The sequence below is a fragment of the Zonotrichia albicollis genome, chromosome 7 (genome assembly GCF_047830755.1).
Source record: "Zonotrichia albicollis isolate bZonAlb1 chromosome 7, bZonAlb1.hap1, whole genome shotgun sequence".
In the NCBI taxonomy this organism is placed as follows: Eukaryota; Metazoa; Chordata; class Aves; order Passeriformes; family Passerellidae; genus Zonotrichia; species Zonotrichia albicollis.
In genome coordinates, this window is record NC_133825.1 from 40,953,129 (window position 1) to 40,966,496 (window position 13,368).

At 42.8% G+C, this 13,368-nt stretch overlaps 1 protein-coding gene across 6 annotated transcripts in view; it reads left to right on the forward strand.

Moving 5' to 3' along the window:
* Window positions 1-1,275: 1,275 nt before the first annotated feature.
* RBM20 (RNA binding motif protein 20) overlaps window positions 1,276-13,368 on the forward strand; it is a 98,018-nt gene continuing 85,925 nt past the window's right edge. For 2 of the 6 annotated variants that reach the window (XM_074545209.1, XM_074545205.1), the window contains exon 1: window positions 1,276-1,723. In XM_074545209.1, coding sequence (XP_074401310.1) covers window positions 1,590-1,723 — 134 coding nt within the window. In that variant the 5' untranslated portion in view covers window positions 1,276-1,589. Of the gene's footprint in view, window positions 1,724-1,837; window positions 4,968-13,368 lie in introns of those variants that run through there. The other 4 variants (XM_074545207.1, XM_074545204.1, XM_074545206.1 and 1 more) reach the window with 4 other exon arrangements.

A 13,368-nucleotide genomic window follows, 5' to 3' on the forward strand; every position in this document is an offset into this window, starting at 1 on the left:
CCCCTTGGCCCTCACTGAACCAGCAAACACATAATTTGCAAATTTTTTCCTTGTGGGAAAGGATGTGAAGCTCCATTTTTTGTATTTCTTAGAATATAGTGTAAGTCAATGTGTCTAAATAAGTACTGATGGCTATTCATTTTTAGAAGGTGCATTTGGTGTTATATTACCATTAAGTAACTGTGCAACTGCAATCTGGCCCAATTCTCCACTGCCCTGCACCTGGTTGGTGCTCTCCATCTCCAAAGTGTAAAGTACGTGATTAATGCAACTAACTTAAAATTTTCCAGTCACTGGAGGTGGCATTTTGTTCCCATTTAGAAGGCTACATAGTTGTAAATGACTGTGCCAGGTGCAGGGGAGGAGAACCTGACCCCTTCAAAATTTGTCTTCCTGAATTAGGATTAATTTTTCAAAGAAGCCAGGATGTTTCTGCTTTCCTCGGGGTATGTGTGTGTGTGAGCGTGCTGGGGGGAGGGTGCGTGGTAGTGCAGGAGCAAGTACTGAAATGGTCTTTGACTTGTTCCTCTCTAATACGCAGGAACTTACAAAGGGAGCAAGAGCTGGAAGAAACATTCTCAGTGTTACTTGTTTAATGCAACAGTGCAATTTCTGCTCCATCAGTCACCTGAAATTTCCTCCCAAAACGTGTGCAGGTAAAACTTTTTTTGTCACATTGTATCATCAGGCAGCAATTCCACTCCTTAGTCCTGTGCTATTACAGTAGCAGGTAAAGCCTTCCTGAGTAGGTCCTGATGGCGCGAAGGTATGTGTTTGGAAGCAGAGAGCCCAGGATCGACATCCTTTATTAAAAGCCCATCATGGTTGGGCCCAGACGGGGAGAAGGGTCTGCTGTAGAGATTACTTGCTACTCGAGAAGGTTTATTAATTTACTCTCTTCTCCCGTTTTATATCAGCCAACAGAGCCTATATCTGATAAATGACTGATTACATTTCTTCAGAGGTGCTACCAGCGAGAAATTAGAACAGTACACACGCTTTTCCCCATGCCCTTGGCATTTAATGATCGTTAATTATTGCCGGAGGGTGAAGGGGATGGTACTGCTCACTCTTTGCTGTACAGCCCGTCCTTTGCCAAGCGCGGCCCCCGGGACCATCCCGGGCAGGGCCAGGTGCGCCCGAGCGAGCCTGCCCCGAACAGGTGCGCCCGATCCACCCTGTCCCGGCTGGGACACAGGGCAGAGCCAGGGGGCTGCCGCGGGGCGTGGGTCCCTCCCGTCGGGCAGGTGCGGGAGGAGGAGGAGGGAGGGAACGGGCCCGGCGCCCAGGTGGGGCCGGGCCGGGGGCTCCGCCCGCCCCTCCCTCCGACCCCGCCAGCGCCTCTGGGGCTCCGCGCAGCACCGGCCGCCCCCGCCGGTGGCCGCAGCCCTCCGGCAGGGCGGGCTCAGTCGCAGGGGGTTGCCTGTCCCGCCGTCGCCAGCCCGGCGGGGGGGCGCGGGGGGGAGCGCGGTTGTCTCCAGGGCCGGTCCTCTGCCCCCTCCCTCCCTTCTCTCTGCCACCCTCCCTCCCGCCGCCGCGGCCGAGGGCTGCGCGGCCACCCGCGCCTCCCGCCGCAGGGGCCGCCCCGTATGGTCCCCGCCGCTGCCATGAGCCAGGCCCCGGCTCCCCGCGGCGCTGACCCGCCGGAGAGCGATGCCCGCAGCGGGGCCCCCAGCCGAGGGATGCCGCCGCCGCCGCCCAGCCTGCCCCAGCTCCTCCACAAGTAAGAGCCGCCCCGCGTTCCGCCGCGCCGGGAGGGCGGGCGGGCAGGCGCGGGTCGTTCTCCCTCCCCGGTGGCGGTGCCCCCCTTCCCTCCCCCCGCGGCCAGACTGACAGCCGGGCGGGCGGAGGGTCGGCCCGGCATCGGCCCTGGCCCTGGCCGTGGCCGAGCGGTGCCCCGCGGGGCTGAGTCTCGCTTCGCCGTGCGTGTGGCGGCGGGCCCGTCCCCGCTGTTAGGGGCACGGACTCCCCTAAAGACCGGCAGTGGCCTCGCTGCCCTCAGAAGTTTTCTGCCCGAAAAGCCGCTCGTGTCGGTTTGCCGAGGGCTCGCCCCGGCACCGCGTCTTCCGTGCCCGGGAGCTGGGCCGGGGAAGTTTCCGTCGCTTGCCCCGCGGCGGTGTGTGCCGCCTGCCCGGCCGCCGTTCCGCTGCTGCCGTCCCCCCGGCAGGCCTGGAGCGAGGGGCTCCTGGGGTGCCAGAAGCGATCGCATCTCTGCGAAAGTGTCACGGGGAAAGTAACCTGTGCGGGTTTGGAAGTCTTATTAATGAGTGCAGTGACGCGAGTGGTATTTCGCTGTTTTGTTTTCCACCCAGAAGTAGGGGAGAAAGCACTTCTGCTACACAGATGCAGTGGTGCCAGTGATACTTATCTGGCTAAATGAGAAACTTGAGGACAAACCGAATGCTCTGTAGCTAATAGGTGAAGCATGGGTAAGGCCTAACCTGATGATTTGTGCTGATTCAAGGTGGTTAGGTGCACTGTATCTGATTTTTCCCCAAGTCGTAACGTATTAGAAGAGGTAAGGGCTTTTAATCTGCTAACAAATAGCCGGCTATGGAGCTGTTAGAATTGCCTTCTATTACTTTAAGATTTGAGTTGACGAGCCGGACACTGGGTGCTGCGCAGTGGTGAAGGTTGAGAACCGCTTTCGATATCAAGTCCCAGACCGCCAAGTGGACTGAGCCCGTGTGCGGCCCTCAAGCAAAGCGCGAGTATGACAAAGCACTGAGGAGCTGCCACGGCCTTGACGCTGGGCTTTCCTGCAACAACTCCTTCAGCAAAGGCGCTGGCTTAGGCATCTCCATTATCACCTTCTTAACAAAACCCAACAATGTAATTAACGGAGGAAATGCTTTCAGTTCTCTCACATTTGCAAAATACACACACGTACAGATAGACAGAAGAGCAAAGTGTTGATGTTACCGCAAATTTAACGTATGAACGTTATTTTGAGTTGGGAAGCACATCAGCTTTTATAAATACGTAAATAACTGGACTTTCAAACATTCTGCAGAATGTGGTCCATAAATTTAATGCTTTATTTTCTTTTAGTCTGTTTGTTTTTAAATCATGGTTTGTAGCTTAATCGTGAAAACATTCAAGGTTCTTGTTACCTACATTTTTATTTCTGATTGGAAATACAGATTTGGAGATTTGCACTGAAATTGCAATACTAAATTATTGTCTCTTCCTAAGTCCACTGGGATGTTGCTGTGGTACAAGAGATTTATTGTGGAACCACAGAGTAATTTACACTTACTCAAAATCAGTCTTAAATCTTAAACTACAGTCTCTGAAGTTGACCTTCAGTTTCTCACAATTACCAAGACTATGTTGCTGGGTATTGCAAATCAGATAGGTAGATCTGTGGGGAATACTTCACAATTTAATTTCTTGTGTGGTGTGTGTTACGTATAAGGGCATCACATTCTTGCTAGTCATGCTTCCTAGCGGATTGTAAGCAGGAAAACTTGAAATGCTTTCCTTTTGACCTACCTTTAATGGAAAGATTTGGGAGAGATGCAGTCTTCTGAGTGTTTTTTGTCATGTTAATGTGACGTAGGGTGGCAAACACCGAACATCTCCATCTAAGGTCCTGCAACTCGATCTTAGAGTTTTGTAACCGTTGTGGCGTAATTTGGTGTGTGCCTGTTTACCTGATTAATAAATGCACTGAATTGGAAATGCAGGCAAATTGTACTTTGTTTTTATTATAATAACTTGGTATTTTATAATCTAAACTCAATGTACAGTTCAATTGAAAGGGAGATGTTAGGGAATGTCCAGAATTGCTCTTCCAAGTTTATTTCTGACACACTAGTACAGGTATTATGTCTGGTAAAATACTGTGGAATGAAAGCGGTGATTCTTCTACAAAATGAAGTAATGGTTTCATTACAGGAAAGAAAACAATGATCTTGTTTTCTGAGCATTTTGTTTTTCTTGACTTTTTTCAACAATTGCTATCTTTTTGCTTTCCAAGATGCAGTAAACAAATGTGCAGTTGCAGAATGCTAATTCAGAGCCAAGTAGATCAGAATATTCTGTGGTGTATAACAAAACACCTCCCTGTTTGAAATATTTCCTTATAATATCATATAAAATACGCATTTTTCATTATCCCATTTAAACTTTAAAAGCTCTCTGGATTCCTTCTTTCTTCCCCTTTAGTAGTTTTGTTACGAAGGTTTACGGTTAGGTGAAGAGCAACGTAACTTTAAAAAATGGCTTCCTACATGGGCAGCTGATGAAGATTCATTGCAAGTGCTGAGCTTTGAACAAGGATTAAAATTTAGTGAAACTGGACATCTGAAATGTCTTAGCAGCTACATTGGCTGAACTCATGCAACACAGGTAGCATGCACTGTATTCTTGAAATGCTCCTCTGCTTTAAAATTTATAATGTAATTTTACTATAAAAGTACTACTGAACCTCTAGTTTGAAATTCTCTGCTGGTAGTATCCAACTACAATAAAATATAAATTGAAATATGCTCTCTACATGTTGTACTTTTTCCCCCAGTGACTACGTCAGTTGCGTTGATAGTAAAGGTCCAATGATAAGATTTACAGAGTTAAAGCATTCTATCTATGCAGGTTGTTGTGATATTTGATGGGTAAATACTTCTTATTTTCCAAAACTAAAAGCCTTATTGCAGTCAAAGCCCTCAAGCTGTAGAGCTGAGAATGAGAAACTGCTGGGAAAAGGAAACCTGAATTTACATGCTTCAGAGGATGATTTATAAAAACATACCCTTCTGTATGAGATAAAGCAGAAGACTGAGAAGAACATTGTAATGGTGTTGGCCAGTGTTCATAACTGGTTTCTGCTGCTGCTGTGTGGAAGGAGTGGAAATGCAGGGTAGAGTCTGTAGTGCTAGCAAGTGAAACACGTATTGGATATCTCTGCAAAGACCAATGTGTGTTTGGGACTGTTTGTTGTCTTGGGGCTTTTTCCCCCTCTCTCGGTAAGTCTGCTCTCATGAGAAAATTGATATGGTTTGAAAGTTTCGTTTATAATGTGCAGTTGCACTGCAAAATGTAAGTTTTAGATGACAGGTCAGTGTGTGACAAATTTTAGTACCTGCTGTTAGATTGGCTGGAATGACTAAGCAGCATGAGAGTGTGGAGACTCCTATTAATAATTCCAGGTGTGTGATTTATTGCAGTTTGACAGAGCAACTAGCTGGAAACAATTGAGAGAAAGGACTGAGTGGTGACTGTGGGTTAACTATAGAGATATTGCATGAAGAATGCTTTCCATGAGAGTTCTTGCTGAAAACATTTGTCATGAGTAAACTCTGTTATTACAGGAGACCTCATTGTATTGAAATCCAACTCTTTGTATGCTTTTGGTTGTAATGATTTGTCATGGGTCATATCTGTCCAGTGGAAATAGAGCAGTTTTTAACTCCCTGTGTTGATATAGGAATATATGTTTGGTTTACAAATTGAATAAAAGGCGCCTTAAAACAATGGGGGGAAAGGCAAAATTAATATTTTATTCCTGAGGGGTTGTGCCCTGCAGATTTTGAGCTCCTCTGGAAGGAAGATGGAATTTCCAACATCTGCGCCCAAGTTGTCATCAGTTTGTGCCAGTTCTGGGGGCAGAGAGGAGGAAGCAGACTGGTGCTGAGTGCTTTGAGTCCTTTATTTCTCTACAGCAGCAAGGAGAAAACTTGTTGAGAAAAATTATCTCCAAAAATTTACCTTTTTTTAACTCTAACCCCCTATGTTAAACATGTGGGGGTTTTATTTGCATCGTCTGTTTTGTGTAGTGTGGGATTTTCTTTTTCTTTTTCCTTTTCCTTTCTTTTTTTTTTTTCCCTCCCTGACTCAAAGTCTCTCAGGAGAGATAAAATATGAAATGTACTCCCATTATATACATTAGTCATGGCAAATAGTTTGGCATATATGGCAAAGGCTAAGCTGATACTTAACAAGGAGAAACACTGGTTTTACTGTTTCTCTTCTTACTGTTACTGATACAGGCTTTCCATATTTATTTGCCTTTTAAAGTACATCTCCAAAATCTCAGTTTCTCCTCTACCTGATAGGGCTCTGAAAACTCACGGAGTTTGTGTTGAAACAAATCTTACAGCCCTGACTGGAGATGAAAACAAAACAGAGAGGGCTGTAGTTGTCTTAGCTGAGCAGCTTTACCAAAACAAGGGACAGGAGCTGTAAAAGCAGCATGGTGTGGGACTGGCCAGGGAATGTGGGAAGCAAACCCACATTGTTAAGCTCCTTCTTGTGTTTGCCATTTATTGTCTCTGTATATTATGAAACAGGCAGTGGGGGAAAATGCACTTTTTCTGGAATTGTCTGGCTTCTTGCTGTGTAATTATTGAGACTCTTCTTACATCTCACCTGAGATAAGAATCAGGACTTCAAATGCTGAATGTGTGTGTGTGTGAATGGAGGGGACAGGGACAAACGGAGGGTGCTTCACTTTTAAGTTTAGTTGTTTTCCAAAATCAGCATCAGTGATTATAATTCTCTTCAAGTAATGTAATTTTCAGATTTCTTTTTTATTTATTTCTTTTAAAATTTATTTTCTTTTTTTGATGGAAAACAATGACCCCTTCTTTATATCAGTTGTGACACAAAGGTTTAAGATTACTTAATCTTAATCATATGGAGGTTCTTTCTTTTAAACAAAAATTATTGAAAGTGTGGAGTTTGGGACTTGGGTTTGTTCTGTTTGGTTGATTTTTTTTCTTTAATCTCTGATTTAGAACCCAACAGCTTACTGGCAGAAAGGCAAAATAAAAAGACTGAAGAGAGAGCACAGGTACTAAAGCAGAAAGGAGTCAGAACAAAAGAATTTAGAAGGAATGTGTTGCATGCAAACATTTCCAAGTAATCTAACTTTTATTATCAGTTATCAATCAATTCTTAGTTGCCCAGAAGTGTCAAATTTTAGTGGAGAGAGACATAACAGCAGTGATGCCACCTTCAGTGAAAACTTTAATAATGCACAATTTTTAAGGACAAATATACTAAGTGACTATTGGAATACAACACATGACAATGGAGTCCTCTTTAGTAAAACTCAGTTGCCTCAGTTGCTTTTAACTGGAAATTTAATATACTGTTCCCATCAGTGGGAAGGTTGGAAAATATGTTCCTTTAGTTTTCCTCTTAATTCACCACTTGTCCTTTCAGAGCTGTGTGCACCTAACAGTAAGAGTTGTGTGTGACCTACTGCTATTGCTGTGGTGCTAAAATCTTCCTGATCTCATTTGGAGGAAGGTAAAATGGAGATGGGAAAAACCTCAGTAACCAGTTCTGATCCTTTCTGCTGGCTATCAAAATCAGAGGAACTAGATCTTCAAAGATACTTTTTTACTTCATAGAGATTGTAGAAATTTATTTAGGAAGCAAAAATGGGTTATTTACATGAAATAATAATGTCAAACACTTTAAAATGCTCCTTCAAATAGAATCTGCTTTCTCAGAAGAATAAGTTGTCTTGCTTTTTCTTTTATTTAGATGAATTAATTTCATATGATTTGCAGCTAGACACTTTATCAAACTGACTTTATTCCTGCCTTTTTTCCTCCTCTTCGTCCTTTGTAACATTTTATAGTTGATTTAAGGATGTAATCGCTCTGTTAGCCTCTGCCCCTCTCTATGTCCAGCTGCTTTCCCTTTGTCACGCTAATGACCCATCACAGTGGAGCTGTCACTTGACACAGAGGGGGAAACCAGCAAACGTCTCCCTTTGGGCTTTAGAAACGTTTAATATCTGTTCTGTTCTGACAGCTCAAGCCTAGCCCGTTTTACAAATGCCTCTTGCCTATTTAGAAGAAATGTGGAATGAAAGCATCGGGTATTCTGTTGCAGGAAGGGGGCAAAGGCTTGTTTTCTTAAAGGATCAGTAGGTACCAGTGCACAAGAGTTACTTTGCATCAGGATAACTGCATTTCTGGGTGTGTGTCTGCAAACTTTGAAATGTGAGTTTAACTGATTTTGAATATGCAGCTTGTGGTACAATTATCTTGTGCATCTAAGGAACTACAAGGAGGATGCATTTGTTGTTAGTTTTCTCCATGTCTGTGTTGGGAGATGAGCTGAACAGGCAACTCCCTGTTCAGTTGCCTGTTCAGGACGAGGGTGGAGTTGCATGAATGATGTTGCATGAATGATGCAGTTCAGATTTATTCTTTACCATCTCGGTTGTTTAAAGATGTGCAGCTGTCCCACCAGCCTCTGCAGAGTGCTCCAAAGGTGCCATGAGCACTGCTGACTCTGGGGGTGACAGCAATCTGTATCTCTGCTGGTTGTGAGGAGCAGTCTATCTCCTGCATGATTTTAAAGCCTGTGTTATGTGAAATCTTAATAACAATCACTCCTTGGGGAGAGATTCCACTTCTGGATTACTTCTTCTGAAGAAAAGACAGGGACAGGATAAGGAAGTCTTTAACTTGTGTTCCCTTGAGTAATATCTTCTGCTGGCCAGGATGAACAGAGAAAGTGTCATTTTGGGCACTTGAAGCTGATGAGCAAGCTCCCTGACAGCTTTCTGATCACCTGGTCCCTGGACTTACCAGCTTTTGACATAACAAAAGCATCTGGTGTTATCTAGTCTTAACTTTCCTCAACTTACCATGAAACTTGTGATTTTCTGTAGATTAGGATGCAGAGTTTTAGAATTCAAGCAATGTCAAGTGTCTTGAATTTGGTAGTGTCAAAAGCTACAGTTTTGTTTGTCATGCCTTTGCTTTTTTCCTGGACGCGCAGACACATGTGAGTTGATGGTGTCTATGAGTTAGGGACACTTGGGAAATGTGCAGGCATTTTTACTTATATTTTAATATTTGTGTTAGGAAACAGGCTTTAAGTACCTCTTCAACAAGTGGCTTGATGGCTGGCATTGGCTTTACTGAGATAACAAATACTGTCTGTTTCTGCAGGAGCAAATCTTATTTCTGTCTCTGCTGATTAACATGTTTTCCCCTCTAAGGGAAGATGCGCTAAGTAGTTTTATTAGGTTTGATGACACATGCAGTTTCTTACACTGACCAGCTTTTGCTGTTCTATTTTTGGCCTCATTTTTAAGAAAATATTTTAATGTCTTTCTCACCCTTCTTTCTGTTCTTCTTGGAAATAGAGTGAGAGCAGATTAACTTCTGATACAGAGTAGGTTGCTCCAGTCCCTGCAGAGCTGGGCACAGCTATGGGTATTTGCATGGTTTGCAGTTTGGATGCTGTTTTCGTGATTCTCAGAGGTTTCCTCTGCTCCTCCACATAAAATTCTGTCTGAGATTATGCGCAATTCAGTCTAAGGATGACATTTGGAGAAAAAATGATTGTCATCTCCTGAAACCATAGAGAGAAATAGTAGTGAAGTAGGATGAGATTTTTTTTTCAGCCCTAGGCTCCTCTTATCTTTCAAAGTCTTCCATTAACACGTCTTAACATTCACACCCTTGCAATCCATGTGCTCTGCACCATCCATTTGTGTTCCTCTCGTGGCACATTCTTTTAAGGTCACCTACAATTTTCCACCGTCCTGCCAACTCACAACCAAACACTGGCCTCTTTTCTTTATTTACTGCTTCATTCAAGGTCACTGTTGTGTTGTGTAGCAACACCTTCTCATGGTGCAGACAGGGCTGACCCTTTTGTTGGCATCTTCTGTTGACTCTCAGATGAACCAGGAGGTCTGCCTAAGGTTACTCTGCCATGCATTACACTCAGCAAAATGTCATTGTTGTATCTAGAGGTGGACATGTTTGTAAGAACTACAGAAGAATAGTAACTGAGATGGTTATATAGGTACCTCTTTGGTTGGCATGGGCAAACAGGTTCATAGGTAAAATGTTGTAATAAAATAATCAAAGTTCTGTGGTACTTGAATTCAAGTCAACTCTCTGCACTTGAATGTACCTCCTCTTTCCCAGCTTCTGGCGAATAAAAAATTGCTGATTAAATACTCCAAATTTCACAATGGAATTTAAATTAATCCCACGTCATGTATCTTTGTTAGATCAGACTTCTACAAGGCTTGGGATCGTTTCTGTTCAACCTAGTAATCTGCATTGCAGATTACTAAAAGATTGAATTCCCTTCAAAAAAAAAAAGGAGTTAAATTGAAATTTGCAAGGGCTAGAAGAGACTTTGTGATTTTGTGTAGATGGTTAAAGTATACATGTGCAGAGTAAAGCAATATGCCTTTATATTATAAATATATAACATATATATATTAGTATATACAAAATAGTATAACAATGTTACAAATTGCATAAATAATGTTAGGTGGCCAAACGTTTGCTTGTCAATGGTAAATAGGACTTGAATTCCTCTTTGGATATAGTGTATATGCTGTGATCTTCTAAAGCCTTATTCATACACATGAGGATTATTTATGTGTGTAAGGCTTTAAAGGATCAGATGCTATCATCTAAATCTGCAAGGCTTCACGACTCTTTAGTGTTTGTTTCTTGGGGTAATTGCTGACAGAAGAGACCTAATGTAGTAGAAGCCAAAGTAAATATCAGAAAGTTTGAAGCATTAAAACTTCCATTTTTAAAGAGTATGGATCTGTGCAGGGAGGAGTAGGGGTCCATGCTCCTTTGTGGTGCTTAGTAGCATATTAGAAATCTGACATGTTTTCAAACCAGTACTCTGGAGTGTTGAAGCCTCACCAGCTGCAGGGATTTGCAGAGTTGGAGGTGGAGAGGGGTCTACAAAGAGCCCATCAGCTCCTCTGCACAGAGCTGCCCTTACAGGGGGCCATCACTGCTGTCTTCTCATTTGTGCTGAGCATTTGGGAGAAATAAGGCATGGTCTTACGTCTCTCATCTAAGCTGGCTACTTGCTTTGTTTCCTGTGTAGGTTCTCAGGATTTTTTGTTTGTTATTTTTGCTGCCCTTTTAAAATGGAATAACATGCAAATAGCAGATACAATTTCAGAGAAGCTTTTATAAATGTTATACCCCCATCCATATGGCAAGAACATAAAATACCAGCAAATAATATTATTTTCTGGATCGCTGGCAAAATTTATGGAGGGAATCTGCTCTTAAACTGCAAGACAACAGTTTGCAGTCTTTTCTGTACAACATACTGTCTCTTACTGTGTGTTTTGGCAGCACTTGTAATCTCCTCCTGCTCTGTAAAAATATAAGACCCTTTTATACAAAGATGCAAACATTCAGAAAGGAGCCTCTGCATACTTGTCTTACTGGTCTGCTTAGTATGATAGATTTTTCTCGTACCCTTCTCTGAAACATTAAAACCTACTGTTTTGCTTTTGACAAACTGTGTTATGTAGAAGTTGATAGCAGTGTTCAAAGCCAAGGACTTGATTGGCAAGTTTTAGCTGTGAGTAAATTTTCACAGCTGATCCATAAATCCCCAGCAGACCATTAGGAGCTTCAGAGCGGCTCTGGCAAACTCCCTTACAATAATTGTAGTTTTAAGTTTGTTATATTTAGTTTTCTCACCTCTTAGCTGGATGCCAGGGGGACCTCACTAGAAGTAAACCAGCTCTGTATTTACTTTTTTTCTCTAAGCTAGCAGTTTGCACAAATAGCACAGTGTGGGAGGAGGGCTTGCTGGTTGGCTCTTGGTGGACAAAACAGAGACTGACCAAGAGTGTGACTTGTGACAGATGGACCCCAGATTTGGAGTTAGACATTTTAGTAATTCGAGGAGACTCAAGTACATACTTTTTAGCCCTCCACCTGCAGCCCCTGTTCTTAAGAAGCAACAAAACCATCAAGGGAGCAGGAAAAAATGCATCTTCAAGCTTGAACATGACAGAGTTGTATATAACTGTGTGAGACAGAGAGGCAGCTCTTAATTTAAGTTCCCTGAGGTAATTGTACTTATTTATCTGTAGTGAAGCTGGCAGTGACCAGCTTGTAGGAGTCAGCACTACTCTAAGAACAGAACTGCAGGGGTGGCAGCGGCGGGGGCAGCAGGCGTTGATGGTGGGAATGTTGCTGGATCACCTGGAAGCCTGGCTTGGAGAACACATCCCCCTCACATGCAGGAAAGCCAGTGCTGTAGGGACTGCATTGCATCTTCAGTAAGTCCTGGAGCATGCTTCTTATACAGTACTGCCTGACAGCCTAATAAAGCCAGAGAGGGTCCTGTCATTCCCCTGCATTTAGATCCTGCTGGGCAGACTCTGAAGCAAACTCAGACTTGAGTGCTTGTTTGAGCAAGCAATGAATATTTTGTATGTTTCCTTCTGAAACCGGAACTGCTTTGCCAAAAATGTACTTGCCCCTTGATGGAGTCTGGTGTATTACCTTGCTGAAGAGGGCTGTGTAGAAGGAAGGTGTGTCTGCATGGTAAACTATTTCAAAGGGTATTTTTCCTTTTTCAGGAGATAGAAAAATAAATTGAATGTTTCTGTCTTCTGCCTCAGAAAACCAACCTCTCATACCTAGAATCCTTGAAGGATTTGTTTATACAGGAGGGTGAAAGCAAAGCATTATCTGAATGATTTAGGAAAGGAAATAATGAAGAATTGGTCTTTGAATTTTCAGGTTGTTTTTTTTTTTAATTTAGAGCAAGAAAAGCAGAAATCTCATTTATATTAAAAACTCTTTCAGACAAATGCCTTCATGTTACAGTTTTAATTTAGGAGGATCAGAAGCTTTGTTGATTAAGGTCTTGTTAGGATAACAATAGAGTAAGTAACTATAAATAGTGATGCAGTGAGTGATGACCTCTTCCTACAAACTTTGTATTGAACTTAAGCAGGAGAAAGGAAAAATACCAGCCAACAACTTTCTTGCAAGGGAGCATCTCTAAAATAGAGGGGTCTACAGTAACACAAAAAGACTTGGTCATCTCTTCAGTCTTTAGTTTCAAGTGCTTTAACTTCATTTGATGCAAGAAGTGGAAGTTGTCATTCCAATGGTGGGGATAGAGTGCTCTTGGTGCCTGGGCCTGTTTTGGTATCTGACACTTAAACTAGAAATGCTAGGAGTGATAAGAGTAAATGAGCTCATTTCATGTGTACAAATGAAATGCAGAGCATGCTTCTGCTGGGAGAAAAAACAGTGACCTTCATCTGAACAGCATAACGGAAAAAAATTTTCGGAATTGTATGGAATTTCTAACATAAATTTGGATTGGGTTTGGTGGGATTGTGGGGAAAAACCACATTGTGGTAATTAAAAATTCAAAACTCTGTTAAGATTAAAACCAAAAGGTATATGGATGTAAACAAACTATACATCTTCCTAGGCTCAGCTGCCTAAGTGTTGTGCTCTGCTTTATTTCCTCAAGAGCTAAATGGATGAGAAGCAGGTCACTAAAAGGGATGGCATGGTTCTTCTGTGCTCTTGGGGACACCGTTCATTTAGACAGTGCATTAAAGATCATAACGGCAGGGCATCCTCA